This window comes from Patiria miniata, unplaced genomic scaffold (genome assembly GCF_015706575.1).
Source record: "Patiria miniata isolate m_02_andy unplaced genomic scaffold, ASM1570657v1 HiC_scaffold_13, whole genome shotgun sequence".
NCBI classification, from domain to species: domain Eukaryota; kingdom Metazoa; phylum Echinodermata; class Asteroidea; order Valvatida; family Asterinidae; genus Patiria; species Patiria miniata.
Window position 1 is genome coordinate 10,598,624 of NW_024037051.1, and position 27,131 is coordinate 10,625,754.

Genomic DNA, 27,131 nt, shown 5'->3' on the forward strand with positions numbered 1-27,131 from the left:
AAATTGCTCATGATAAACATATCTACTGGGATAAGATTGAAATCTGTAAAATAAGAGCCAATTTCATGAAGTTGCTAAGCACATGCAGATGTTTGCTAAACACGGACAATGTTCGCTTTTTACTTTTAGCAAAGACTTGGCAACAGGCATGACAGGCCTACCAAAAGATCTCCCTGTGTTAGTTTAAACTAAGCTTCATTCCCAAAAATAGATTTTGTATTGCAATTGATCATTTTCTAGCCATACACTTTTCGAATGAGAAATCAAGTGCAAAGATCTGCTTACGTTTTAATAGTTACTGACTAATTAGTTCACATATATTACAAATTATTTGTGGCCTGACAATAATTCAGTGTATGTTTTGTGCATTATTGGTGTAAAAGAAAACCCCCCCCTCCAAAAAAAAAAGAGCATACATGAACATGTATTTTCAGAAGTTTGCAAACTTGTCTAACTCATAAAAAAAACAAATGTGTTTTTGTTTAAATAAAACAAATAAATTGAAAATTTGTTAGGAGAAAAAAATTGAACTTTATATTGAAGAGCACAGGTACAAATGTAGATCAACTTTAAGTGATACTGGTACATGTACATGCGCTCTTCTGAGTAACTTGAGAGGCAATACATGTACTATCAGCTTATCAGCTTCATGCGATCTACAGTTCAGTTCAAAGACTGTTCTCATATAAATTGTGCAAGTGCTCTTCATTGCAAGGCCCAGTGTGGCCCCAACAGTGGCGCACAGAGCGAATTTCTCATTTCATCCCTGATTAATTTCTTTTCAGTTTACCAAAGTAATGATGACCTTAAGCACAAGTTTGCACTATAAAGACAGAAGAAGGTATTCAGAATACAGTGCATCACCAAGATAATTCTTTTGAGGAAGCCACTTTTTAACTGCACAGTCATCTTCCTTAACTTGAACTTCAAAGACAACATTTTCTTCATGACGCATTGTGAGTAAAGCAGGATTTGCTGCTACTAATGACGGCTCTTCTGTTGGTACATGTAATTGTTTGTATTCCATGTACGTTTCCCCTAGTTTCATGCTCCAAACAAATGTGAAAGCGATGCAATTTTCATGTCATCAATAGCTTTGCTGTAAAGTTGTGGATTAAGCGTGCTGTAATGAAGTTGATTCAATCTCAAATTGACGTGAAATGCAAGCCGGACTTCAGTCTAATGGAAACAAATATCAAGGATTTCCTTTCTTTATTTAAGCTTTTTTTGCAGGTAGTTTAAGTTGCCAACATCTTCTGTGTAGTTGAATTGGTCTTTGTGGTTTGTAAATTTGGCCATCTTGAAAGTTCCAGTACAAAGGACACATGATCTGAGTGACGCACAGGGCTCAACGGTATTAAATGTTCGCATATTCTCTTCATGCAACCTAACCCGGGAAACTTGTTGACCTGTGTCCAGTAGCTGTGCTACACAGCTTCATCCATGACTGCCCCGGCGGTGACAGCCCGGTTTGGGCAGACAAACGAGAGACAGTAATGGCTTCCTGGCTCTCCAGTCGTCAGGAGTGTGATTGTTTTAACGACTGAGAAGCCATCGCAGTGTCAGCTCAACAAGCTTCTTCGGTGTCTCGCTGTCACATCGATAGTTTGACTCAATGGCCATTCAGGGAATTCAGTGTCCCCCGTGCAGACTCCTAACGGAAACATCTATCAGTTAGCCTGACTTTTTTTTTCTCTTTTTTTTTTTGCTGACGAAGCTTCAAGATGTTCTTTCTTTCGAGAGAGCGAAAGAGAGAGGAGCAGCTAAAGACAAGCTTGTTGAGTTTTGTAAGGATTTGAAAAACATTTGTTTCTCCTGCTGTGAATTGATACCAATGTCTTGCTTGTTCAGCTGGTCTTTGTAGGTCAAAACATTCTGTCATTATGTATTGAGAGCAGTGGCTGCTCGAAGAATCCTAGCCTCTTTTTCTCAACTCAATTGACACTTTTTCATTTTGTACTTTGAACAATTCTGTTTGACATAAAACGTCACTCATTTGATCAGTCATTTTCAAATGTTACTTGCATTGTGGTCTAGAAGATACATTGCTATCACACCAACAAGTGCCTTGTCTGCCTGCCAGGTATCGTACTACCGCCCAAAACAACCCCAGCAATCTATGCTTTTATGGATTCATCAAGAATGCAGTGTAATACGTTAGTGTTCTAATGGGTTAACACGGTATTGTGTAGGGGCCTCAAAATGTTGATTTGCAATGCATTGTCCTTGAGCATGTTGAGCAGGACACTTTTCTCCTCTGAGGAGCTATGTCGGACTCTATTCCTTTAATCCATATGTCACTGCACCGTCCAAAACCATCCTGCCTATTACTCCCTGTAACGTCCGAAACTGCGCGGAGCACACTGTGGTTTTATGGATTTGTTAGAGACTAAACACATTGTAACACAATGTACAAACAGGCTAATGGGTTAGTGGGCATTAGGGATACATTTATGTATGTCTTCTTAGGATTATAGTCAGCGAACATATGGGGCGGAAACTGTTCGAGTTGATACCACTTGTTCTTTTTAGAGCCGGCTCTCTTGGTCTACCGCCAACTTTGATTTATTTAGATGATATTGGCCTCTAAAATTCTGACCTTTTCTCATCAAAATCACAGGAAGTCAATCTTGTATAATGGCATCTTTAAGGTCTTACGTAAAAGGTCAACCTTGTGACTGTCATTTTGGTCATCAGGTGTTATACTGGGGTTTTTTCTTGTTTTTTTTCCCTTGTTGAATCAGCGTCTCCGTGCTAATGCAAAGTTCCGCTATGACTACATTGTAGACATGCACACATGTAGATTACCCTGTTTTGTTTAAATGATGTCATCCAGCCCTGATTTTGTCCAATAAAAGGCAACCCTCAACCCCGCTTCCCCGGCACTTCACCGCAGCATACCTCGGATGTGTATATTTCCTTTCGGGATGCGTGGAATTAACCCTAGTCCTACTCTGGGGTGATTTGTGAACCCCTTGCTCAGCTACTGCATCTCCTGCCCAGACTGCTGTACGGTCCTAAACATTTCTCTCGTTCACTGGGTACAGAGACGCTTTGTTGTTTTGTTTTTTGGTGCGGGGGATTTGGAGTGGTCAGATTCTGTCGTTCGAGCTGCTCTTCAGCAATGTCGTCAGACTGGTCCCGCAGGGCCTTTCGCCGCCACAGCCGGCACACGTGGTCAAGCAGTCACCACCACAGGCACCGTCACCATCCAGCCAAAGAAGTTGTACAGGAAAACGGCGTGACAAACGGAGTGCATGATGTCGATGAGAACGAAGGGGCAACGTACGTCCCTGTTAGAGAGGTAGATGGCCAGTAGATTGTTTGTGTTGGGTTTAGTTGTCACGTTTTCAAACTGTACACTTTATAATGGGGCTTCCAAAGTTCACTTTCCAAGCCAGTTTGATATTCCAACTGTGTGCATGTGCACATCAAAATTTGAGAATTTCCTTTTCAGGATAACAATTTGTTATTTGCGTGCAAAATAATCAGGTACCAGAAAAATAAAGGAAATTGTCAATTTTTTAAGAAAAGCACATCATTTCTAAAAGTTTGCAAAGCCAAGTATTTTTTAGGTGTTTTGTATATAATGTACCTCACCTTTCGGGCAAGGAATTTTTTTACTGCATGAAAAATTACGGAGTGCAGATTCGGTTACCACATCCCTCATAGACTTGTGTGCATTTACCAGCCGTGTTTATCCCGAAAAAGAAAAAATGGTCAAATTTTGTTATGCACATGCGCAGTTGGAATACCAATTCGATATATTGGGTTTCCGTAGCTTCCATCTTAAAAGATAAACTGTACAGGATGTCCACAACAAAATAAAGATAATTTGAAAAAATGTTGTGTTACAACATGTGTAAGTTGAAGACCAGAATCCTGCAGGTAGGCTCTCTCAGAGACGGCCATCTCTGTAGGAGAACTGCAACTGCATATTTTAAGCAATCAAGTGCGTATTGTGCAGTGTTGAAAATGTTCCAAACAATGCGCGGTTGTTGCTCGAAATGTTTTCGAAATATGACGCAGCCGATGCGCGTTATCTAGTTCACGCTCAAAATGCCGAGGCACGTGGCTGGTCTGTAGGAAATGACGTCATTTGAGAGAGACCTATTGTATCAGGAATGGTTTAACAGCTATCCATAAATACAGTTCGGTACTTGCACTTTTATTAATTTCTAAACAAAAGCTACAAAGCTTGGCTGATGCACTGGTACATCTCCACACAAAGTGTGTATTTGCCTGCAATCGGGGACACCCTATTGTCCCTCTTTTGTTTGTACCTCCCATATGTTTTGTACACTCGGAAATTTGGAACCTCTTGGGAATTGGCTATTGTCCTCTATTGTTCAACGTCTCCTGTTGAATGCAGAAACAAACTCATATGAGCAGTAAATGACCAAAACAAGATATTTGCCATTAATACACAACACTCAGTTAAAATACATACATTTTTGAGGTACATGTACATGTAATTACTGTTTAGGACTAATGTTCAATGTACATGGTAAAAGCCATTGCCCTGCTAATTATTTATGTATAATATACACAACAAATGCACAGTTTGAACAATTTTGTACATACATGTACGTTTGTCCTTGTATACATGTAGATACGGTATTTACGTGTTTGGCAGAGCCTGCACATACAATTCACCTTCAAGAGAGTTTACCACAGTTCCTAGTTTTCCTACATGTGCATGATGTACATGTATTTTTTGCTTGTTCCTCTAGGTTTTCTTAGTTTGTCGTACATTTTGTTTCATTTTCTTCATTATCAGAACCTTGAAGCTTTGACAAAAATGTTAACCATGATATTTCCAGGAGGTTCAACACTGAGCAAGCATCATTTACAAAGTCAAATATCCCTTTTTTTTTCATCCGTATTGACACAGAGGACCCTTCCTGTCACGCCCATCTAATATTCAATCGGTCCCTCTCCAATTAAACGGCATTCAGAGTGTTCCCACGGCGACTGATTGATTTTTCGCTCTTGCCCCGGCCCGTTTTTTTTTTTTTGCCGTCGATTCTGGCCTGTTCTCTGCATTCCCAACTGTCTCTCCCCGCAGAAAATTAATTCAGATATCCTCTCCAGTGATCCCGAGCCTGAGACTGTCAGTCGTTTCTCACCTGTTTTTAGTTCAAATTTACCTCGGCTCCTTTGGCCGAATTAGAGGGCTCTATCTGATTAGGACGGTCGGACAGAGATTATTGAACTGTTATAACCAGTTTACATTGAGAGATGTCTCTCTAATGTTCTGGAGGCGGTGGGATGCTGAGTTGCTGTGCCATCAAATGGTGTCCATTTTACTGTATCGGGGGGAGGGGGCACTTCTTACTGTGTTTGGGTATTTTTTGTAGAGGGTTTAATATCAGTCACAATTACAGAGAAGGTAACGTTAATCAAAATGCACGTTATTGGAATAGAAGTAAAACTTTTAGAAGAATAGAAGTTAAAAAACTGGGAGAATCTGAGAATCGGACATGCATCATTGTGCCCTTTAACATGTTCACATAGTCGACTATTTTGTCAACCTTTTGTTTTGAGGTCAAAATCACGATTAGTAAGATCGAGTCTCACAGAATTAAAGTTCTTAAAATGAATTAAGTTAAGTATTATTATGGTTATTTATATTAAAGAACAACTCGAAAAATTGCAAGACTTCTGCCATTTTGGCTTGAAATATTTATGTAAATTGACCTCTGAATTTTTGTATTATTTTCTTTTTGGACAGCGAAATGAACCTCTAAAAATTCATGGGATACCCCCAGTCAAGAAAGTAGGAACCTGTCAGTTGGTTGGAATGACTTGCCTTCAAGCAAGGAAGCGTGTGCCCTGTCCAATCCTTCACACTGTCTCTCTGAAGCACCATTCCTCAAGGCATTGCTGTCCCTTTTAGAGGCTATTCCAAACACTCCCGCAGTCAAACAGGCGGGGAGGTTTTGTTATCCTTCATTTTGTTGGTGGCCCGGCACTTTTATTTTTTAGCCTGCAGATGTTTTTTTTCCGGGGACAACAAGTGTCTGTGAGGGGATGATGGCTGTTATTTTATTTACAGATGTGTTTGGCTGGAGGGGAGTGGAGGGGAAAGAGGGCTGCGGTTTTGAAGTTGAATGGATTCAAAGATTAATGCGTAAGGTAAATTTTATCTGATGGAGACTGTAGGTTGCCATAATGAAAATGGCTTCCACTGTTGGTGTAGTATCAGAAGAAATAAAGTGATGGTTAACCTTAAACTGAATCGAGACCAGGTTCAAACATTCTAGAATTGAAAGCTCTCATCGAAAGTCATGGAAATGTCATGGCGTTTTGTTATTTTGGAACGTGTCAAGGAAAGTTGATATTCTGTGCATAGAGTCATGGGAAGTCACGGAATCCTGCACAACCCATACGTGACGATGCGTAGTACTTGGCTATGGCAGTGTTTGAGTTTGCACTCTGGGAGTTTACTATATAGGGCTCGTCCAATGACGGCCATCTCTGTAGGAGAACTGCAACTGCATATTTTACGCAATCAAGCACGCATTGCGCAGTGTTGAAAATGTTTCAAACACACGCTTGTTGCTTGAAATGTGTTCGAAATACGATGCAGCCGATGCACATTATGCAAGTTGATGCTCAAAATGACGATGCACGTGGATGTCTGTAGGAAATGACGTCATTTGAACAAGACCTACATGTACATGTATACTTCCTCTTTATGATGTAAAATGTGGTGCTTAGCGGTCTTGTGTCTTACTGGCAGGCTGAGAGGGAGACGAGACCCTTGCCTCAGTGTGATGACAAGCAAGTACATTATAAACACATTTTTTAAAGGCTCCTACGGTGTTAGAACTGCAAGGAATTGGTCATGGAAAGGCCTAATTTTGTCTGGGAAATGCCATGGAAAAGTCGTGGATTTTCATATTAAGATTTCTGTGGGAGCGCTGGAGACAGCTATTCCGTTACACCTTGTTACTAACTAGACACTGCTGGAACCATAAAGAAGACCCCTAGAAAACAAAAACAACAGAATTCTTTTAAATAACTGAAAAGTTGCTTCTCTTTCCATAACCACAACCAGGGCCAAAATAATGGAGCTGTTACACAGAAATTTGCTGACACGAAAAAAATGTGAGCTCAGCAAAAATGGGTTACTGGAAAAAAAACAGCAATGTGCGTCACAGTTGTCAGCAGCATTGAAAAATTGATTGTGTACAATAACAGATGACGTTATCATTTTTTTTTTGGTCAGGATAAATGTACATGAATTCTGTCAGCAACATTTTATTCTAAACCCGTAAGTGATTGAATTGAGAGAAGCTTTGGTTTTTCAGAGTTTTATTTCAAAAAAGATGACTCACAACATTTCGGGGAAGTGCGATACATTCATCATAATTCACTGTGCATCATGTTTTTTTGGGTTTTTTTACCCTCCGGCATTATATATTTACGTGGAAATTTTTTGCTAAAGGTTGGATGTTCATCATGACATTTTCCATGACCCGCTGCATTAACAAAACATTACCTTGGAATTTAAAAAAAAAAATATGTGAACATTTGTGTAAGCTTTATCCCCGGTTTATGCCTAACATGACGGGACAAGGCCCTTGCATTTCGGGAGGGATTATTCAGCTTTAGGCAGACTACCGGCTGAAAGCAGTGAAGTCATCATTTGAAATGCAGCTTCTTTAAAGGTGTGCTTGGCAGCCTTTTGATACATTCATGTAAAGCCCGGTTCATACTCGGCGCGAAAGCGAACACGAATTTGTGACGTCATGGCAAGTATTCGCGCTGCGAATTCGTAAAAGTTGAACATATTTCAACTCCGGCGAATTTCGCAGCGAATGTTTCATGACGTCAAATTCGCATTCGTATTCGCATGAAGTATGAGCCAGGCTTAATACATTGCTTTTTATACATCATACAGTTATCTGCCGTGGTCCATGGAGTTTTGTCCAAAGTGGGCAAATGATACCAAGTACCGGTAGTGTAGCAAAATTGAAGGTTCCATTTGCACCCCCCCCCCCCTTCACATTCATGAGAGTTCAGTTTTGGTGAGAGTATATTATTAATGATAATGGAGACGTCAGTTCCAGCATAGAGAAAGGACATTTCTCTGTGGTTCCAGTGACGATGGGACCTGTTTTTCGGAGAAAGTCCATTTTAAATATCAGATCAGGATTCAGAGGGCAGTACTGTCTCGTGATCCCACAACTGTCTGAAATGAATCTGGGAAAGGCCCTGTAGACTATACAACTGTACATGTACATGTGTTATGCATTGGGAACTCAATCCCATGCTGAAAAAAGATTGGGCATATATCCTGCAGAAATACTGGTAGATATCAACTGAACTGTTCTAGGAACTTCCAATAAGCTTAGACTGTCTTGCCTTATAGACTGTTTGCACTGCTGCCATGTTTGAGGTTTGTGCTTTTGTTCAGCAGGGATATGCATGAGTAGACCTCTTGTGCTTTCATTGTGAATGAATTAACATACAACAAAACACAGCTCATAGATGGTTGCTGAATGCAATCGATATGTTGCAAGCCTACAGCCTATGATCCATATGTTACTTTTGTTTGGCACATAATGCCTGTTAAACAGGAAGTCTTGACAAATATGAAGTTTGTACTTCATATTCTACACTCTGAACGGGTGTAAGCAAGCTAATCTGGTTCCCTGGCCTGACAATTCCCTGAAGTCTATAATTTGCTCCATTTCGTCTGAAGTAGAGTCATGGAACCAGACTACAAGAACAGCATTTTTACTTTGTTTTTTTCCCCCAGCATCCATAAACACAACACTTTTAATAGGTCATCAGTGAAACAATATTTGCTGTAAAATACTAACCCCCAAATCCATTCATTTCTGAAAATTACATGAAAAGCAAACATTGCATTTCCTTTAAGTCAACTTGTCTCTTGTTTCAGTCAAATGGAGTAACTTTTCACTGGAATAAATGTTCACTCATTGGAAATAAGAGGGAATTCATCAAAAAATAATGCATACAATTGCTGACATTTAATCGCAGCCATTTGCATTCGTTATTATAGTAACAGTATGTGGGAAGTGATCAGCATATTATTCATGACACAAACTTACCTGAAGGCATTAGAATTTATGGTTGAAGTCTGTAATAAGATAAGTTTCCATTACCAAAACTTTTTTTCAGTTAAAACCAAACTTTCATCTAAAGATTGAAGCCAGTTAACTTCTCATGCACAGCATGCAAGGGAACTTTAAGTTAGGACTGTCTCTTGAAAAAAAAAAAAACTTCCCTGGTTGTTTGCAATTTTCTTTTCGTACGGAACTGAGAAGTGCTTTTTAACAAGCTGACTACGTGTTTAAAAACAAGCGCGAGTGCACAAATAGCTCTGGCCTGGTTCCGGAATGTCTCACTTCATATGCAAAATAGATGCACGTGCACATCGATCGAGACAATGGGGCGTGTTCCGAAAACTTTTCCCAAGAGTGCATTTACTGATGACGGCATTGCATTTGGTCAGTTTTTGGTCAATTGGTAGTTGTATTTTATGGGAAACTTAGGGGGCTCGTTTTTGGTCAATTTTCCGGGGACAGATCTACAGACCGACCGACCGACCGACTGACCACGAAGTGACATGTAGAAGCTCCTGCCAGAGCTTAAAAATAGTTGATCATGAAAAGTGCTTGTGCGCCAAACTTTTACCTGTAGCTGTTGCATTTTTTATTCTAAAAATCTTTCAAAGACAGCTTTGTCTGAGGAGTTCCTCCTCTGACATTTAAAAGACTAAAGGGATTTATGTGTTGTCTAAGGACAAAAAAATTATGCTATAGTCCCCACTTAAACTTTCCTTTTGAAAGAAGACAGATTGCAATGAGATATAGATTACCTGAACTTGGCTTTATAGTTAAGACCAGTTGAGCCACTAAACCGACGAGGTTAGGACACTCCTTAAAGTTTGATGGAATTGAACCAAGGATCAATCCTTGCTCTTCAAAACACATGTCGGAGAATGTGGTTAAATTAGCTCTTGAACTATTCATTCAAAATAAAAATGAACAGCAAATGACCCTTAAGTTTTTAGAATTTTTGTTTTTAACTACTACATTGTGTTTCGTTTATCATTAAGACTAACATTGTATGAAGATTGAATGGTGAATTTATTTACATCTTTCCCAGTGCTGTGGGGTAATAATTCTGTCTTTCCGTAATACGGAAACTAGTACTACTTATGTTGTAAATGCCCTTGTAAATCTGTTGTCGATTGCGCGTCTTTGATATGCCGCGGCAAAATGAGCTACATGTTCCAGTAGCTTTAACCGTTGAGAGATGCGCGTTTGTGGATTATTCTCCCAATGACATTTGTGCAATAATTGCTTTGGGGCTGGTGATCTATTTGACACCTGCTGCCAGTCGTTCTGCTTTTCTTGTCTGGCATTTCCGTCACGTACGCCAACCGTCAGAAAGAGACTTCTTCATCACCGACGTCCTTAACGTCTGAACGTTGTGCTGCATCCTTTGCAACGGGGTTATCTTCGGTGAATGACTGATTACTTCTTCTACTTTTTTTTAACGCCAGCTCCCTGTCCTGTTCCTCATTGGTTTTCCCCTCTCGTCTTTCTCTCTGCAATCCAAGGAACACTCTGAAGGCAATAAAAAAAAAAGTGGGAATGCTCAAAGACAAGAACAAGAAGCAAGAGCGTGTCAATCAAAGTCCGATTAGGTATGGGACAACTCTGCAGGGGGGGGGGGGGAGGGCATGCATCAGGCTGAGTGGCAGGAGGGTGTGGAAGGAGCTGTTTACAGTGCACTTCACGAGTTTTTAACCTTAACTGAAGGGCGTTATTCAGAATGTGATACTAAGCCAGTTGCTATGTCGCCAATGATAATGAATCTCTTCCCTTTTGCCCCCCCCCCCTTCCCTCATGAGTATGACATGCGATGCTTGACACAAGGCCAATTCTTAAAGATATATGTCCGTAAATGCACAATAAGAAGCAAACAATATGATGTGTCAGGCCAGGGAACTGAATTCTGCAAGATTTTCCACTTCGTAGCCACAGTCTGATCGATGTTGCAGACAGGTCTTTTTCACAACTCACGTGTGTTGACAATTTTAGCATAACTTCGTTTCCAGAGGCTCATGTTTTGACCACTGTATAGTGATCCCCACTATCTGTTGTTTTAAGTATTTGGAAAAGGACTACAATACATCACTGACTTCAGTTACTAAACTTAATAACTAGGACATTAACAAATGTACAAAAAACATTAACAGATGTAGGCCTGCAAAATAAAAATAAAAAATTTTGGGTCACTTTCACTACACATAGGAATGACAGTCCTATGCATCCACCTGCATTTTTGACCATTTTTTTTCCATAAAAAAAGCCAGAACACTTCTTTGTGAATAAATACATACATGTAGATAGATTTATCGACTGTACATGTATCGTACAGTACATGTACATGTGTACATTGTATTCTGAGCTTTCAACGTGGATATTTCCCAGAGCAGATGGTCTGGAAAAACAGCTGCACGACAGATCGCTTTCATTGCAAGACTTTAATATCATGTTCCTATCAAATTCGTTATTGCTTCGTGTCGGATCACGTTTCGTCATGCACGAGTAGTAAGGGGACAAAAATACTGCTTATTGCTTTTGTGGTGTGTGTATATTATATTTTGGGTGTGTACTGTATGTGGCTTGTTTTTTTAAATGCCAGTTTGACGTCAATTGTCTGCTTAGATGTTTCAATCACACAGAGGGCAAGCCACTCTGTCTGCTGCAAATTACGTACCTGATTTAGAAAACAACCACAAAGAAGCACTAATCTTGCTGTTTTGCGAGTTTCAACCCCCCCCCCCCCCCCATTTTTGTTAAAAAATTGCCCTGTTTTAAGCAATACCGGTACAAAATGTAAGACATTTAAGGCAAAATTGACGTGCATTTAGTAATTGATAAACTACAAATGTACTTTACAAATTTCATATTATTTGCAGACCAACATTAACCCAGTTAATCTGTGATAGCTTAACTTGCTATTCCAAGGGGACACTAGTGTTAAAAGTTTGTGCATGTTGCCTCCATAATCTCATCCATAATCTCATCCATAATCTCATCTGTAACTCTATATTTCATATGAAAATCTACTTTTTGAGAAAAACATTGACAACAGTTAAGGAGTTTAAAATTGCATTTGAAATTACATTCTATCTTCCAAGACATATCGCATGAAAATGCATAATTCAATTTATGATAGCTTATCTTTATATTCAAAGGCAACGCTGGTGTCCTGTTTCCAGAATTGAGTTTTCATATCCTTAAATGTCACTACTGACGCAGTTTTAATTTCTTAAAAATTTATTTTCCATTTTTCAAATTAAACTGTACTTTTTTGACAAACAAGTAATGACACAACAGGAGATAAAATTGAAATATGGGCTCATTTCGGTGGTATTTTTCCACGCCTTTACTTGAGAGTTTTGTGAATCAATATTTGCAATATGCACTTAGCTTATCTTTATATTCCAAGGGGACGCTGGTACAATATAGAATTGAGTTTTTAATATCCTCAAGTTATTGACAATGTTTGTGCATACTGCCGAAGCATGCATAATTTGTGATGCAGACCACAACATTGCAAAAATGTATGGCAGGGTTTAACTATGTAGACAGCAATTTTTTTCGCCAGGTATTTTGTCTGCAGAATATTCAAGGCTTTCCCAAGTGTAAATGGCAGAATTTCATAATGGTATCACCTCTATGCTGAAAAGCGCAAAAGGTTTGGGGGTGTGTGTGTGTTCTAAGTTGTTGACATGGTTGATCACCCACAAAGGGGGTGTTTGCCCGAGAAGTGTGCATTTGCCCGTAAAGCGGGCATTCGCCTGCAAACGGGCATTCAACAGCAAAGCGGGCATTCACCTGCAAAGCAGCCGAGGCAGCTAGCGAAGCCCGTGATGCAAGCCTCAAAGGCTCATCATGTTGTGAAGCAAGTCTGACTTAGTTAAAATGGCATTTATTCAGACCCAAAAGTAATTTACAAAATTTCTAGCCCATAACTGGAGTTTAGTTCAGAGGAACTACCATTTTTACAAACTTGGCAAACTTTTCCCTGGGCAACCCTACCAAGGCAAATCAGAAATTTAAAACCGGGTAGAATTGAAATAAAGCATCGTCTTCCAATCCTCTGTTAACAAAATTTACCCCTTCTGGATATCATCCCTTCTGGAATTCTGGCTGTAAGCTTCGGAAATTTACAAAGGTAGATTTGCATCCATTAGTCCCTGTACAACCAAGTTGCCCTGCCTATTGCTCACAGTACATGTACCACCCAAAACCTCCCATGCACTCTATTGTTTTATGGAATCTTTAGGGTATAAATACACAATGAATTAAGGGGCTAATGGGTTAAGTGGAAGCTTAACGGGAATATGCAACATTTGCAAACATCCTACCAAATTACATGTATTAGGAAATAGCTTACTGGACTGTTAGTTAATGACAGTCTAAAGCATCCTGCAAAATCATGGCACCTGATGTGCTGACATTTTCGAGAAAAGTGGTATTTTTTTTTATCAATTTCCAACGTTGGTCGGCTTACCAGCGTTGGAAAAAAAAACTGGCTTTTTTTTCATATAGTACTCCCAATTTACCATATTTAGTCAGTCTGCATTTTCTTTACAGTCGATTACACACCTGTGAACAGGTACTGGTACAAGCCAGCTACACTGATTCCCTGACCTTACAACTCCTCCACGTCTATGAAATGCTCCGTGTCATCTTAAATAGGGTCAGGGAACCAGACTACAAGAACATGATTGTTTTTCTAGGTTTTTCCAGCATCTACGAGCACAAAACCTCAAACAAGTCAGTGTAACAATAGTTGCTATACTATAACACCCTAAATCCATTCATTGCTGAAAATTACAGCAAAAGCAAATGTATATTCCCTTTAACTTAGAAAATGTTTAGAAAATTCTTTTACCCAATCCACAAGGAGACAACCGCAGAGATTACGTTCCATTCTTCTGATTTTTTTCTTCTTGTTTGTACTTGATGGGTATCCACTATTTGCACAATTGATCAGCACTCCTGCTCGTTGTGACAGGCTGGCGGGTGTAGGCCTCAAATCGAAGAGCTACCCTCGTCATCGTTGGCATTTGATTGCCTCTGTTGTGGCAAGAACGCGACAAAAATGCGTGCTCGCGAATACCAAACACCGATCAAAAGCCCAACAAGACTTGTTGCTCCATATAAACGTGAATCGTCCTACTTTATGGAAAATAAAACCTGAAACTTTCAACTAATATTTTCCTTGAAAAATTATGAAAGTGCTAATATGTTTATGTCTAAATTGCTTTCTTTTCCCGTTTGTTTTTTGAATGTCATCGAAATTATTCTACCCAACATACAGAATCTAACTATGAATTCATGATGAAGAAACGAACTAAGATCATAGGGAGTGTACATGTAGGGTATATTTACAAGTGTTAGGCCAAAAAAAAAAATATTCGGTCTCTGGTCAGACCAAAGTTCCGGAATTGACGTGGCCACGCTGCTTTTTTTTTTTTTTTGCTTTTTTTTCTTTTCTTCAAGCTTGGATTGTACAGACAAGGTGGGGTACTATTTTGCTTTTTTGGTGTCCTCATGTACATTGGTGTCCTCCATAATTTGCCTTGGTGCTTTCGATCATTTGCCTTGGTGCAATTTACCATTCCTTGGTGCTCTTTGGTAAAAAAAAGTTGAGGAGGTGCGGAAATAGAGGGCGCTGTTGGAGCTACCGCGGAAAATTTTGGGGAAAAAAAGATCGACGTGCCTGATTAAAATCGACGCGCGCGCTGACCAGAGACCAACTAATTTTTTTTTTTGGCCTTATAATCATCAATTTCTTGTTTATGAGTGCCACCTATACATGTACATGTATAGTAGTTCTTTGTGTCTTTGATGTACTGAGTCAACTTTCGTTTTAAGGCTGGTTCATTGTTCTTCACGTGAATTCGAATGCGAAGCGAATATGAGGTAGTTGAAATGTGTTCAACTTTTGCGAATTCGCAGGATGAATACTTGCTGTGACGTTGCAAGGTCATGTTTGCTTTTGCGTTCGCGCTGACTATGAACCGCCCTACATATTGCAGTGGATCTTCAACAGTCAATACATCCGTGTGCTTTAAAAAAATCTTTGTGCTGTCAACTCCCTTAATGTTGTAAAGCTTTTTTTTTAAGCTAAAACTATCGGTATGATGTCTTCTGGCTTTTGTCCCAAGGATTTCTTATAAAACTAAGATAGAATCATCTTCTGTGTTGAAAGTCTTTCCTTCATTGTCTGATGGACTGCATTATGAAGCACAGAAATTGATGAAATTCTTTTAGAGATCTAAGCAGTACTTTTTCAGAAGCACAGAGCAGCTGTGCTACAAACTGCTGCTTCTAGGCTTTATTACAAGCCTGCCAGTATCATAAAAGCCATTGGTGACGTAAACGGAGCGTTGTTTATTGCGTCCTCATCTCGCGGGCGACGTTTCAATTACTTCGGCTCCCCCGCTTTTTGAGAACTTGACCAGCATAGAAAGCGGCACGTTCAAACGTATTGCGGCAGGTCCTGTGGGGAATAATGACACGGGACGTGCTGTAAAGAAAATTGTTCCTTGTTTTGCAAATTTCTGAGGGGGGGGGGGGGGGAGAGAGAGAGGGAGAAGTGACAAAAAAGTGAAATGTATCATCGAACCCCTGAGGATAGTTTACAAAAGGAAATCGAGATGTTTTTGTAGCTGGAAATGTATGCATTGTCGTCGCTAATGGATGCCTGAGTATCAGTAATAGTAGTAATGAATGCTTCTGCATGTAACCTTTTCCCAATACCCAATGAGTATGACGTCGTTTGTTTGTCTGCATGTAAAAGTTTCCCAAGTTTGACCAAAAACTTGCAAAATTATGACATTTTAAAATTGTACCAGAGTCAATGATCCATCTCACTTACAATGTAGCATGAAATTGCTCACTGTTTAGGAAATCTAAGATTAATATTGAGAGTCAGGTTGAGTGGGGAGTCGGGTTGGCGCAGTGGTACGGCCAGTTCATACGCAACTGCGAATTTGTGACATCACATCAAGTTGTTGCGCTGCTATTGTGCAAAAATGGAATACATGCCAACTCCGGCGAAATTTCATAGCGGTTATTTCATGACGTCCAATTCATTGTTAATTCATGTTCGTGTGAAGTATGAACCATTCTGTATATGTACAAATGTACTTTGCTTGCCTTCTACATGTGCCTCAGCGACTGGCGTTTAAATTCTACCCAAGCCTGAATCCATGAGTTTCTCTAGCGTTTTCCTTCCACATCTAAAACTGAAAATTATAAATTGTCTAAATTATAAATCTACATGTTTCTTCAGGCTTGCAAGCTTTGGAGGTTTTTGGTTTCATTACACAATACGTCAAATACACATGCACATGTAGCGTGGTCCTGAAGTGTGACTTAGTTAGTTTTGCCAGTTTAAGAGTTTTTTTGAACAGTTTTGTTCAACTGTGCAAACCAAACAAACTAGGAATAAAATGTTGTTTCACAACCAAGGTGAACTAAAGGAACTAAAGGTGGAAATCTAAAGGGAATGGAAATAGAAAATGCAATGGCTTAGCTTAGCCTTGATTGGACTTGTGCAATTTTTTTTGTGATACTTATTTTGGACAAAGCTTTTCAGTTCATATTAACTATTATTTGTCCTTTATGATTGAAACATATTCATTCTGCTAGAAATGTTTTTTTTTGTATTGGAGATTTAATTAGTCTAACAGTAACCATCTGTTTGCATTTTCAGCCTCAAAAATACATACTGTAGGGTGCTCTGTAGTTAAATATATACCCAGAGACAACAATGCAGTATCTAATCAATTGTTCCAATATAATGTGTGGCTATGTAGGAAATAGACCATGGATAATACTGTAGGTATCCTTTATGGCTATTACCATGGTATTGAGTTCCAGTGACCTCCTTTTACTGCATGTAGTTTGACTTTTAAAGGGAATTTACGACATTTGCTTTTGCTGCAATTCTCAGAAATAAATGGATTTGAAGGATTAATGGCAAATATTGTTAAACTGACTTGTTTCACGTTTTTGGCTTGCACATGCTGGAATTACCAAGAAAACCAATCATGTTCTTGTAGTCTGGCTCCCAGACCCCACTTAAGATGAAATGGGGCAATTTATAGACTTTAGGGAATCGTAAGGTCAAAGAATCATTCCAGCAGGCTTGTACCCCTTCAAAGGTGTGTAATTAATTGCAAAGAAAATGCGGAATAACTAAATATGAAAAATCAGGAGCAGTTTTTGAGAAAAAAAAAGATTTCTCCATTGCTGGTCGGCCCATCAGCGTTGGAAAAATACAATATTTCTTGAAAATGTCAGCACACCAGGAGCCACGATTTTACAGGATGCTTTAGACTGTCATTCCCTAACAATCCAGTAAGGTATTTGAGCATTTCGTTATTTGATGTTTGCAAGTGTTGTATCTTCCCTTTAATAACAGAACCTTGAAGCATTCTGCTCGCTTGGCTGTCTTGTCACAACCACTCACTGTTTCAGTTTCGTAAGCTAGCACTGTGAGATATTTGTCCAGATTTTTCCCTTTAACTCCCTATCCAAATCTTGCTTGCCTTCTACCTGTAAACTCCACAAATCATAAGACACGTATCTTCTATCGCTATGACTTCTTTCATTTCTTTTCCGTTCTGTAAGTTTTAAAAATGGTTCTTGGCCTTGTTTTGGTATCCATGAAACAGTATATTTTCATAATACTATTTCTTGATTTATTTCAACATACTCATTGTTGCTCTGCCATGTGAAAGAAATAGCTGGTGTTGTACAAGTAAAAATACAACAGCGAAGGGCAAAACACAATATAAAATTTACGTCTCCCCGACGAAAATTCCATCTTTTAAAATATGTGTATATGTTGGTTGTTCTTGTGACATGTAACTCAATGAGGCTTTGCTAACCGTGTTAAGTGCTCTCAATATTTACAAGATTTCTGTGAATGTGCCGGCAACATTCATGTAACAGACAAGGATCTGGACCTGAGGGCTGTATGTTGTAGTGAAAGCACCGCCATTCTGTCACCTCTTAAGAGCATATTTTGAAGACCGCCGCGGCCCGGATGCACAATTAGATCACGAGCCATCAAAAATCCCGACGAAACCCTAACCGACGTTTCCTCGGTCGGAGAGCTCAAGCAGTTCTGACGCAGGAAATTGCCTTCATTCCTGGCGCGTGCATGAGGGAAAAAAATGTGCAAGTGTTGTAAGTCAGCTACCTGTAGTTGCTGCCCAAGTGGCGTTTGGATTGCAGGCTTGTATTATTTGTCCCTCCTTTTTTTTTCTTTTTTTTCGTTGTTTTTCGTACCGTCGGTCAGACATTGCTGTGAGGGGTTTTCAAGAGTGTTGGGGAGATTGGCTTGCATCTCTGTTAAGGGATGAGATGAGCTCCTGTTACCACCTAATGGAGGTGGGAACATGGTCCTAAGGTGTGGAGCAAGTCATCCAAGGGGTGTAATGGAGAGGGAATGGCCCCGAGATGGGCCAAATGGGTGTTTGCTGCAATCCTGACGGGGAGGGAAAAAGTAGCCGATAGCTTCATGGCAACTATGAAAAGTGATCTCTTCGCTGCTGCTTATACCATGTTGCATCATAAGTTGGAGTGTGATACATGAGACCTGGCTATACAGAGTGGCCTCAAAAAATGGAACGGCATACTTTAGCTATCTTGAGACTCGAACAACCTACCGGTATACCAATGCATGGGGAATTCTGTTAAAAGAAAGATGATTCCAGAATTCTGTCCAGCAGTTTTTGCTCTAAAGCCTGTTTTGTGAAACAAAGTCGGGAGTCATTTTGTTCCGATGAATTACTAAACAGCGCCCTCGAATTTGACTTGCATGTAATTGGATAGAGGGATTAATTGTTAATACCCACGGGAAAGATGTGTGTTTCACAAAGTAGGCTCTGCAGCATAAACTACTGGACCGAATCGGGAGATTCGCTCCAATAGTTTTTGTTCTAGAGCCTATTCTGTGAAATAAAGTTGGGAGTCATTTTGTCCCGATGAATTACTAAACCGTGCCCTCGAATTCAACTTACTTAGATAGAGGGATTAATTGTTAATACCCACATGAAAGACGTGTGATTCACAAAATAGGCCCTGCAGCAAAAACAACTGGACTGAATCGGGAGATTCGCTCCAATAGTTTTTGTTCTAGAGCCTATTCTGTGAAATAAAGTCAGGAGTCATTTTTTTCCCAATGAATTACTAAACAGTGCCCTCGAATTCAATCGAGGAATTAATTGTTAATACCCACATGAAAGACGTGTGCTTCACAAAATAGGCCCTGCAGCAAAAACTACTGGACCGAATCGGGAGATTCGCTCCAATAGTTTTTGTTCTAGAGCCTATTCTGTGAAATAAAGTCGGGAGTCATTTTTTCCCAATGAATTACTAAACCGTGCCCTCAAATTCAACTTACTTGGATAGAGGGATTAATTGTTAATACCCACATGAAAGACGTGTGCTTCACAAAATAGGCCCTGCAGCAAAAACAACTGGACTGAATCGGGAGATCTTGATATCATATTTCTTCTAAAACGATTCTCCATCTATTGGTACAGGTGGTTTGCATCTCAAGGTAGACGAAGTAATTGTTTTGTTTTGTTTTATTTTAAGTTTATTTCAGGTCTGAAGACGGTTGCGTGAAGGTTTCCACAAACCCAGAGTATCTCGGGTTATTACCCTCTGATAATCCGAGATAACCCAGAGATTTTGTTGTGTGAAGTGAATACTAATCCCAATATTTAGCTGAGAGATACAATGTACTTATAGCAATCTGCCGTCATTTCATTAAAGCAAGACAAGAACTCTTTTCTTCCCCTTTTTTTGTAAAGAATATACTAATAATGATTGCTCCTGCTGAAACTGTTTCAAATAAATTTAGGTTGTTGCTGCAAAGGGCATACCGGTACTTTCTTTGCAGTACATTGAGGTGTTTGAAATGTCCAAAACTTACCATAGAATAACAAAGTGACTTAAATTTTATTCTACTTTGTTTTGTGCCCTTGCATTAGGTATGCAACTCAGTGGTGGATATGGCAGTCATGCAGGAGGCTCACGGCCTCATCATGGACATGATGGCCGACTCCAATCTGCCGCCCAACGTGGTCAGCGGGCTCAAGACAGTCAGTTCGCTCCTCAGCCCTCCGACCAGCTACAACACGCTCCAGCGGCCCAAGATCAGCCCCTTAGTGGCGCTGAGCGAGAGCAACTATGGCGCCTCCGATATCGATGATTCGCCCTACGTTGGGGACCGGCCGCTCTCATTACCCAAGGTAAATGGGGAAGGGGGGGGGCTGTAATACAAGAGCATTTTTTTGTCTTCGTTTTTTTTTTTTTTTTCTTTGTGGACTATAATTCTCCAATGCCTGAACTTGAAACTTGCTATGAACATCGACCCTGATACCCTTTCTTCCTGTCAATCAAACAGTGGGCGTTGACCAATTATTGCATGACTTTTGGTCAGGTGACCACGATAGCTTAGTCATACTCGGTCACAACGATGTCAAACTTTGTTGAACGCTACGCTTTCTTGTTAAGAGCCTGGTGAGGACTAGAGCCACCAAGCTCCCATAAGTTAGCCCACATGTGAATAAAGCTTGATGCCATCATGTCTTGCATCTATCAAGCACTGTGCAAAAGATACACCCAAAGGTGGGTGGAGCTTTCTGCCAAAGCTGGAATGCCACAGATACTATAAGTTATTCCGAGTGGAACACGGAGTGGAACACGGAATAATGTAGTACGTCTGTGGACACAGACGCACTACATTTTCATGTTACACGAGCGCGAGCGTGATAACGAATTTATCTTCAAGCAAACTTGACGCACAGTAAAGATGGAACACGCACGCTGTACACAAACTTTTCAGCAGTTATCCTATTGCACATGCGTGTTGTAGGGAATGGCGCTCGCATCTTAGAAAAGTGCAATACCCGGAGTGCGGTATGGACGGAGGCCGTGCTACATGGTTATATGTAGCACAGCTTGTTGCCATGGATCGACCAATCAGGATCAAGGATTCAAGTTTACTTGAAGATAAAGTGCACTGCACTACAGTACAGTTTGTCTCAATTATGCCACTTGTTGACATCACGGCCGACATCCTGAATTTATCCATCAGTTATTCACAAACATGAAATCTGTTTGAAGGAAAATGAAACAAACAAAAGGAGCAGGTTTATTTGAGAAAACAAACATATACGGTAAATATAACACATTTGTACATTGCATGTACATAAGCACTCAATTGTATAACATGTGTACACATAACCATTGCACCGCCTACACGATATTCTTGATTATGTTATATGCAAGGTGCATTTTGCAAATTCCTTTTCATTTGATGTGTACAGTGAATTTATTTTAAGATCAGCTCTTGAAATGAATGTTCACGCTTTACTGCTGTGCACTGCTGTGGATGCAATGTACAGCGTACTTTATCAAGAGTTCAGTGACTCCAGTTAAGACGTTTGAGCAAGAGAACATCTGTTCAAGTTTTAAAGCAGTTACAAAAAAAGAGGCAGGCCTTGTGATACATGAATCTTGTGGATAAAACTGATATGATTGAAGTCTGCTGAACTCAAACTCAAAATAATGTTCATGTGCCATATACGTGTGAATTAAAGGCACATAGGAACATTAGTAATAACCTGGAAATGAACCTACTGATTTAAAGGGAATGTACATCATTGGCTTTTGCTGTAATTTTCAGAAATGAACTATTTGGGGGGTTAGTTTAATAGATCAAATATTGTTACACTGACATGTTTGAAGATGAAATGGATCAAAAATACCGGAAAATTGTAAGGTAAGGGAATCAGTCTAGCTTGCCTGCACCCGTTCATGAACATGGAACCAATGGCTAGCAAAACAAAATTTAGACTAAAAAAAAAATGGTAAATTTGGAGCAGTAATTGAAAAATAGTTAGGTTTTTCCAACAGTGGTCGACCGACCAGCGTTGGAAATGTATACAAATATACCATTTTCTTGAAAATGGCTTCACACCAGGTGCCATAATTTTACAGGATGCTTAAGCATGTCATTTACCAACATCCTAGTAAGGTATTTCGTAACAACTTGGTAGTTTTATATTTCGATGTTTGCAAATGTTGTATATTCCCTTTAATGGAGGGCAAAACCCTTGCTCAAAAAAGTACTGGTACCAAATGCCCTGTGAAAGTATTCTGCCTGAAATGGTATCGCTTGAATGAAAGCAACAATTGAAGGTGGTTTTAAAAAGTGTGCCTGCAGGCACACTTTTTTAAATTTGACTTCACGTAAAAAAGGGTAAAGGGGGAGAACCTGTGTTCACAGGAACGGAGTGCCCATCTCTCTTTCGAAGCGATTGGGCCAGACTCGAGTCCATGAAATGCTGCTGTGGAATATAAATAGGTACTGGCATTAGCTGGGGAGTAACCCGCGATTGACTAGCATCCCATCCAGGGAGAATAGAAATACTCTCAGTCGTTTCATGCTACTGAAACTGGAGATAAACGCCACCCTGATGGGCCACATTGGCTCATGACAGACTTTACTCTCTTTATTTGTCTCTTTTTTTCCCTTTAAAAAAAATTATTGTCCCGCTGCCATGACTGAATGCAGGTGATGCAGTATTGAGAACTCTTCCTGATAATGTTTTATTAAAATTTAATGTATTTTCCAATATTAAATTATAAGTTTTCTTTGTCATATTGACCATGGACTGTCAGGAATAAGTTATTCCAAATGCGCACAAACCCAAAGTGTTGTAGTCGAGTCACCAATGTCGAGTCCCAGTCCGAGTCTCGAGTCACAAAACATCGAGTCTGAGTCCGAGTCTCGAGTCACAAGCCTCGAGTCCGAGTCCGAGTCTCGAGTCACAAGCATCGAGTCCGAGTCCCAGTCACGAGTCACTTGTTTTTTCAAGTCAATTTATTTTTCAATCATCCATGTTTTTTAAGTAAATCCCAGTGTATAAAGTTTACCTTGTGTGTGTACATGTTGTTTGGACCAAAAATGTGTTTTCCTTTTAATACTGGACACTTTTTGGCATGACACCAGGCCCTACTCATCGTGCAGGCGCTAGGTGTGCAGGCGCTAGGTGTGCATGTGCGGCCCCTGCAGGATACGATTTTCTGCGGCGCCGTGTTTTGTCTATGGAGTAATAAAGAATGCTACATTTGTACATTCGTCGCACAAATAGGCAACGTTATATTTTTCTTTTGATGAAAATACACGACTCGAGTCACGAGTCACCAAGCTCGAGTTCGAGTCATCATGGTCAAGTCCAAGTCATTTTCCAATGTGACTCAAGTCGTGACTCGAGTCCGACTCGAGTCCGAGTCCTGGACTCGAGTCCTACAACACTGCAAACCCATGGCATCTTTGCGTGAGCATCAGGCGTGTTCGAATGTCCCTCCCAGTGGTCTCCTCCAACTCTCAGTTTTTAACCGTTGAGGGGGTACTTGTGTATGGAGTCCATTGCAGGGATAATTTGGACATGGAATCCATGGAATACAGGAGCTGATAATAGATTATTTTTGTTTTATTATCCAGAGGTTAAGACGTAGTTTGCCACCAAGTCTCATACGACGGATGTCATCAACGTGGACAACAACTACCTCAGCTACAGGTTTGTAATCTTGCCCGAGAAAAAAAAATTGTTTGAAAACATTGTGGTGCAAAATATAAGCATTTGTAGGCTGATCTGTTGATAAGCTTACAGAGCGGAAATTAAGGTTATCAGCAGAGTTGGACTGGTAGTTTATCAAGATATGTACATGTACAACTATTTTCTTTTTAAAAATTAACAGACTTTCAAACCACTTTGCAAAAACCCAGATTTATACATGTAAAATGAGCATGTACATGTACGTGAATGTGTGGTGTGCTCCAACTGCGTTTGTTCTCTTCAGTATAGATGCTAGAAAACTAAAAGAATAAAGGGCTAGCAACTCAAAAAAGCTTGCAATTTTTTACAGAGACCTGCACTACTGTGCATAACATGTTCATAAAGTGTGCTCTTGCCCACATATCTGAGGGAAAGGGAAACGACATTCTGCCGAAATTCCGGACCCTGTTTGTCACAGAACGTGCCGGTTAGAAACCTTTGCTTCAGAGCAACAAACAGGTTTTTTTGAGGCTGAGGAGGAACGTTTCTGCAAACTTAATACCCATGCGGCATTGTATTGCACGCTTCCCGGTCACCAGATGCCCGTACTTGCTTGCAGGCATTTCAGCCCGGTTCAGTGCGTCATGCGCATCGGCGTTTCGCCTCTCTTTTATTACAACGCAGGCTCTAGCAAAGTGCACTTTCCCCAGGCTGTATGCTACAGATATCATTGTCCCATCTTAATAGATTTTTCTTTTTTACTGTCGCTGCTGTCTACAAGGCCCTTTTGTTCTAAGGTTTTGGGACTTGATCATGATGCAAAGCTGCCTATATCTTTCTTCATTCATTTTGCTTGATTGCGCATAACCTTTGCTTGTTGGCACTTTTTGTTTTCGTCGTCGGCGGCACAACTGCCGTCGTTCGATATCATGCAGGGCCGTGATGGTAACCCTCGTCCAGGAATCACTCGATCCATTAGTAATTAGGTACAAACCTCAGTTGGGATGTTTTGGCCGTAAGGCATGACGCAGGAAAGATGAAAGTTCAGCTTAAAGTGTCGTGTGGGTGTTGACTCATTGGCGATTCAGACCTTGGTGTTGCAGCCCCATGAATGCGGGGCATCTTGTTGCATCAGATTTTTCCCCCATTGCAGCAGTGTGCATCAATTGTGATGCTGAATCCAAAAGGGTCCTGGGTAATCATTCTAATTAAAACAAAAAGGCAACTCACCCAAACTGTCTATAATAATAATAATAAAAATAAAAATAAAAAAAATAAAGTATTTATAAAGCGCTTTTACAAAATAGACCAAAGCGCTGTACAACTACAAGAGAGGACTAGGAAGTAATGAATAAGAAACTTTTAAGACGTTTCTTGAAAATGGTGAGAGATGGGGCGTCCCTAATGTTGATGGGAATAGTGTTCCATAATTTGGGGCCTGCTATAGAAAAAGATTTGTCTCCAAGGGATTTTGAATTCATATAAACCAAGCTTTCGTGAACATTTCAGAAACAATTATCAAGAAAAGGATATGTTGTAAAGTACTTAGAAGCTGTATAAAGATGTCTTTCAGAATGCGACAATCTTATTTTACAATATAAGTGCCTATTTTTTCCACATTTTGTTGTTATGGAGTTTCATCATTGAGTCACACCAGTATTGTTAGTGTTAATTTACAATGTCGTAATACATAAAAATAGCATCTTCCATCATTGATGTCCATGACTTTGAGTTGATATTCATATGAATATTGATGACTCTGACTCGATATTACATGATTATTTATGACTTAGACTGATATGCACATGATTATTTAAAACTTAGACTGATATGCACATGATTATTTATGACTTTGACTGATATGCACATGATTATTTATGACTTTGACTTAATATTCACATGAATATTTATGATTGTTTTGACTTGCTATTCACATTTTTGACATTCTAGCTAAGGAGAACATGCGAAATTTAACAGGCGATCACTTGAGGTTTAATGAGGTTGTACAAGGTACCTGTTATTACCACTTGTTTAATGTTGTATTTTCCTTAACACCCCTGACCACAACGTATGTCCTGTCACTCACGATTCACAGGTTATTTCATCTCAATAAATTGTAGTCTCAGTTTACGTTGGTCTGTTTTCCAGAACATTCACACAGGTTCTTTCATTGTCCTTGCGTCATAGTCAAATCAGGTTGAAAACAGGTACACGTACCTGTCCCCAAGAACATATTGAACATCAATCACCTTCAAACAACAAATTTCATAATGAAAGCATCAAATTTAAATGACAAGAAATTTAGTATCTCCAATTCCCAAATTACCTTTACAAGTCTTGAATTTTTTGTCCTACTGCAACAGACCCTATTCAAGTGATCCTCTATCAGTCAGTGGCAAACTGTTTCTTTGTTACGTCGTTACTTTTTAAATGTTTTTGTCTTTATGTGTGTTGCCTACAGGCCTTCCAACTCTTGAGCCACAACCTCTACGTACGCGGAGCTCCTCGTTCCGCCACACCCGGGAAAACAATAACTCAGCCACGCCCAGTCCGTCAGGTAGCCGATGTAGCAGTCCATCCCCAATCGCCCAACAGACCAGTGCTAGCTCGGCCAAGGGCCGTTCCTACTCAGTCGGGACTGGTGGGGTCAGCCCTAGGGGGCGCTCTCCGAGTCCGCTGCTGTCGCTGGACTCGCAGAAGTCGCTGCAGACCAAGTCGCTGGGGCCACGGCAGTCGCTGGGCTTGATCAGCCAGACGGACGATGCCGGTGCAAACTTGTTGGGGACGGTCGAGGGCGGGCTCTCGCCAAGCTCCGAGGGGGAGTATAGCGAAGAAGACGAGGCATCTAGCCATCAGGAGATCCTGCCAGGGAGCCCGTTCGTTCCTGAGTTAGAGCAACAGCACCGCGACGAAGACGGAAATCTCACGGAAGACTCTGCGTCCAGCCCTCAAGAATCCACCCCCGCTGAGCAGTTTACGGACTCTGACGGCAAGGGGGCCAGAACAAGTACACCCCCAGTTTCCACTCAGAAAAAGAGGGGTAGCGTGACAATAAGTGAACATGTGACTGTAATCGATGATGGTCACTCGAGGCTGGTACCAACTGATGAATGCGATGCACAGACTAATGGAACATGTGAAGGGAACCAGGTATTGGTAAGTGACCAAAAAAAAAAACAACAACAAAACAAAACAAATCTGACAAATAAATCAAAAGCGGTCTTTCCATTTCCTATGGTAAAGTACATGTACATCTTTGGGTGTTCTAGTTAAACCCTAAACTGTAGTAGATTATTAACTACGGTACTACTGGTGCAGCACAACAGTAAACAAAATCTTTGGTTAAGTGTTGTGTTGAAATTGTTTGTCTTATACTGACACTGCAAGATTGTGCAGCCATCACCAAACTCTGTACCCTGCTACGGCCATGAACTACCTGTATATCGCAATATACCAAATAACCCTGCCA

At 40.2% G+C, this 27,131-nt stretch overlaps 1 protein-coding gene across 1 annotated transcript in view; it reads left to right on the forward strand.

The window, feature by feature from the left end:
* The first annotated feature begins 2,892 nt into the window (after positions 1-2,892).
* LOC119721247 (cGMP-inhibited 3',5'-cyclic phosphodiesterase A-like) overlaps positions 2,893-27,131 on the forward strand; it is a 51,270-nt gene continuing 27,031 nt past the window's right edge. Inside the window, exons 1-4 of the mRNA XM_038191229.1 lie at positions 2,893-3,304; positions 20,084-20,344; positions 23,608-23,683; positions 26,124-26,818. Of these exons, the coding sequence (XP_038047157.1) occupies positions 3,125-3,304; positions 20,084-20,344; positions 23,608-23,683; positions 26,124-26,818 (1,212 nt within the window). The 5' untranslated portion in view covers positions 2,893-3,124. The remainder of the gene's footprint in view (positions 3,305-20,083; positions 20,345-23,607; positions 23,684-26,123; positions 26,819-27,131) is intronic.